Source organism: Herpailurus yagouaroundi, unplaced genomic scaffold (assembly GCF_014898765.1).
Source record: "Herpailurus yagouaroundi ecotype Mexico unplaced genomic scaffold, PumYag 152582, whole genome shotgun sequence".
NCBI classification, from domain to species: Eukaryota; Metazoa; Chordata; class Mammalia; order Carnivora; family Felidae; genus Herpailurus; species Herpailurus yagouaroundi.
The window spans coordinates 1-3,138 of NW_024422943.1; the positions used below are offsets into that span (position 1 = coordinate 1).

The window sequence follows — 3,138 nt, forward strand, 5'->3', positions numbered from 1 at the left end:
TGGCACCACTGGGCTCCGGTGAGTTAAAGGCCCACAGGTGCTGCCTCGAAGGGGGGCCTGGAGGGAGATGAAGGAACAAAGGAGAAGGTGTGTGAGCTCCCTGGGGCTAAAGCAGCAAGAAGGGGCTCCCTTCCCCTGCACCCTCAGGCCGCTGGGTGGGGGGCCCAGCAGATGCATGGATACTGGGAGGGGTCCCCGAATAGCCACTAACCCTTCCCTTCCTCCTGCAGACGAACCCATGGCCCCACCTGTTGGCACTGGACCAGGATGTGCAGCTGTGCCCAAAATCATTTGGCCACCAGGATGCCTATCTGTCCTCCCCCATTGCCCCCCCCCCCATAAATGGCTCTGCCTCCTAGCACTGTGTGTCTGTCTGGGAGAGGGACAGCCCTGGGGCCGGGCCACACCCCCAGAGGAGCTGCCCATGCCCTTGGGGACCTTGTAGCCAGCTTCACACCGACCCCCCACAGAGGGCGATGGGAGAGTGGGGCCAGGATCTTGAGCACAGATGCCCCCTCCCTCAGTCCACACCTCCCTCAGCCCAGGCCCCTCTGGTGGTTTGGGAGGTCCTCAGAGAAGCACGCAGAGGGACAAATTAGACTTGCAAAATATCTATTGGGAGGAAGCATGTTTGGAGGGTAGTTGGTGACACCTGAGATTGGGGGGAGGGCTGGTCAGGATGAGTCTTCAACTGTCTGCACTTCCTCGAAAATATCTGTCTGGCCTGTGGAGAGTCTGAGAGTAAAGTTGTCCACTGGAGACAGCCCGGGTCCAGCAGGGGCCCCTCCCATGCTCAGGCATTGATGGGAAGCCAGGCACATGCTTGGGGACAGGATCCCAAGGGTAGGCAGCAGGCAGAGGCCGACAGTCCGTGATGCTCCCGCAGGAGAGCTGAGGACCACATTTTCATGGCGGCAGGATGCCACCCCAGCCCAGTTCGGGCACCCCTCAGCCCTGCAGCCTCAGCCCAGGCCACCCCCTGCTTACCCACCGCACCCCCCCTCAGCGCCCCCCTCAGGCCCCCCCCCCCATGATCACGCACACACACGATCACACACACACTGGAGCACACACACACACTCTCACTCCCTGCCCCAGAGCTCGACCATCTCCTGCTCCCATGATACTTAGAAAAGGTACCACAGGTCCATATGCTAGATCTGTATTGAGGGGTCCTGCCAGGAGTGCCCCTAATCATCATCCTCTCCCCCTTCCGTCTCTTCACCCCCTTCTGTCGTCCCTTCCCCTTCGGTGGCCCCTGATGTGTCCAGGTTCCCCTCCAGGGGAAGGGAGGCCCGCATGCTGCCCGCGGACCCCTTCTTGTCGCTCAGATTCCCCCGGTCCTTGGACAACAGAGACTCGGTCTTCGACAGGTCACATTTGCCCTTTAAGAAGCCTGGAAGGTTCAGCATATCCCGGCGCTTGGCCCACCTGGCGGGGAGGACGGACACTCAGCCTCGACATTCCGCCTGCCCCTCGGGGGGGATGTGGGTCCCACCCTGAGTCCCAGCCCCACTTGCCAGAACAGGCAGATGCTGCAGATCAGGAAGAGGAGGCCCCCACACGTCCAGCCCAGCGCCCACATGTGCTTCCTCCGCATCATCTCTGTACAGAGGAGGCAGCTTTGAAACCGGGCCGGGGGGAGGGGGGGGTCTCCGCCACAGCCCCAGGGACCCTGCTGCCAGGCACTCACCGTCTGGGCGCTGGTGGTAGCAGACCCCGTCCCGGTAGCAGCATCGGAGACGCAGGCAGAGATTGGGGTTTTCGATGGCCGCCTGGCCCCCACAGCTCTCCCGGTCCCACACATCTCCCTCACAGCCTTGGGACCAACCACACGTGTCAGCTATGCCACAGAGTCCGCCCAGAGCCTCAGAACACCGCAGTCCCAAAGGCAGGCTCTGGGATTGTCTGCCTGGTGCTTACTCTGCGGGACACGAGTCCTGCCCCCAGCGCCGCCTCCCTCAGACCCAGGAGTCCTGACCACCCCTCCCCCCCCCCAGCCCCCGCTCCCTCAGACCTAGGAGTCCTGCCCCCAGCCCCTCCTCCCTCAGACCCAGGAGTCCAGACCCCAGCCCCTCCTCCCTCAGACCCAGGAGTCCAGACCCCTAGCCCTCCTCCCTCAGAACCAAGAGTCCTTCCCCCAGTCCCTCCTCCCTCAGACCCAGGAGTCCTGCTCCCAGCCCCTCCTCCCTCAGACTGGGGATCAGTCCCCCAGTCCCTACTCCCTTTAGACCCAGGAGTCTAGTCTGGCTCCCTGTCCTTGGAGGACCCGGGTTTCATCCACTGCTCACTCCATGGGTAGAAGAATCCCTGGATTCCATTCCCATCTGTGAAGGAAAATGGTTGGTGTTGGGGGCTGCGGTATGAAGGCTGAGGAGGCTCCCTGCTCAGCACTCTGACCCTGTCTTTGGCCCCCTCACCTACTGAGCCCTGCATCAGCAGGAAGAGGCTCAAAGCTGGGATCCCAGAGCCCACCATGTCGCCTCCCTAGACCCCTGGGGCCTCTGTGGGGACAGACCTTGAAGGCCATCACCCCAGCAACCAGCTGGGCCCCGCCCACTGCCCACCCAGCTTTCAAGGTTCTAAGTTCTGTTGCCAGGGAGCCCCCTTGACATGGGGAAGAAGGAAGAGGGGGTCACACTGGCCTGGTCGCGCCTGCTTGTTAAGAAGCTGCTTCCTTAGCAACCAGGTGGGAAGGGCCGTGGGGTGGGGGTGGGGGCCTGGGCATGAAAATGAGCCTCCGTGGCAGAAAGAGGAGGCGGTGGCGGTGTAAGACGTCTGCTCCCTGTGAACCAGGGGACTCCGCGGGGTAGGGCCTGGGGGACCTTCCTGCCAGGGAATCCCTCCACTTAGTAACCTGATATGATACCTGCCGGGCAGCTCATAGCCTGGGGTCTTCCCCCTAGCAACCAGGGGCAGGGGCCTGAGGCTCCCTGAGCCCCATTGTTAGGGAGGCCCCCCCAACAACGAGATGGCCTAGGAGGACAAGGGGAAAATGGGGATTGGTCGGGGGTGGGGGGTGGGGGGTGGGGCAGAGCACTTGCTCAGGAGTCCCCTTGTCCCAAAGGCACTCCGGGCCTCCCGGTGGAGAAAGTATGGGGCATGTGTAGGGGGCCTTAGGGATGTGAGGGCCCTGAG

The 3,138-nt window shown here is 62.8% G+C and overlaps 1 protein-coding gene across 1 annotated transcript; it reads right to left on the reverse strand.

The window, feature by feature from the left end:
• Positions 1-1,146: 1,146 nt before the first annotated feature.
• LOC121026739 (transmembrane protein 190) lies at positions 1,147-2,526 on the reverse strand. Its single transcript, XM_040469520.1, has 5 exons — positions 2,421-2,526; positions 2,292-2,327; positions 1,694-1,819; positions 1,521-1,605; positions 1,147-1,431 (listed from the first exon to the last, which is right to left on the reverse strand). The coding sequence occupies exons 1-5, from the start codon at positions 2,476-2,478 to the stop codon at positions 1,191-1,193; spliced, it is 546 nt and encodes a 181-aa protein (XP_040325454.1). The 5' UTR covers positions 2,479-2,526; the 3' UTR covers positions 1,147-1,190.
• Positions 2,527-3,138: the final 612 nt, after the last annotated feature.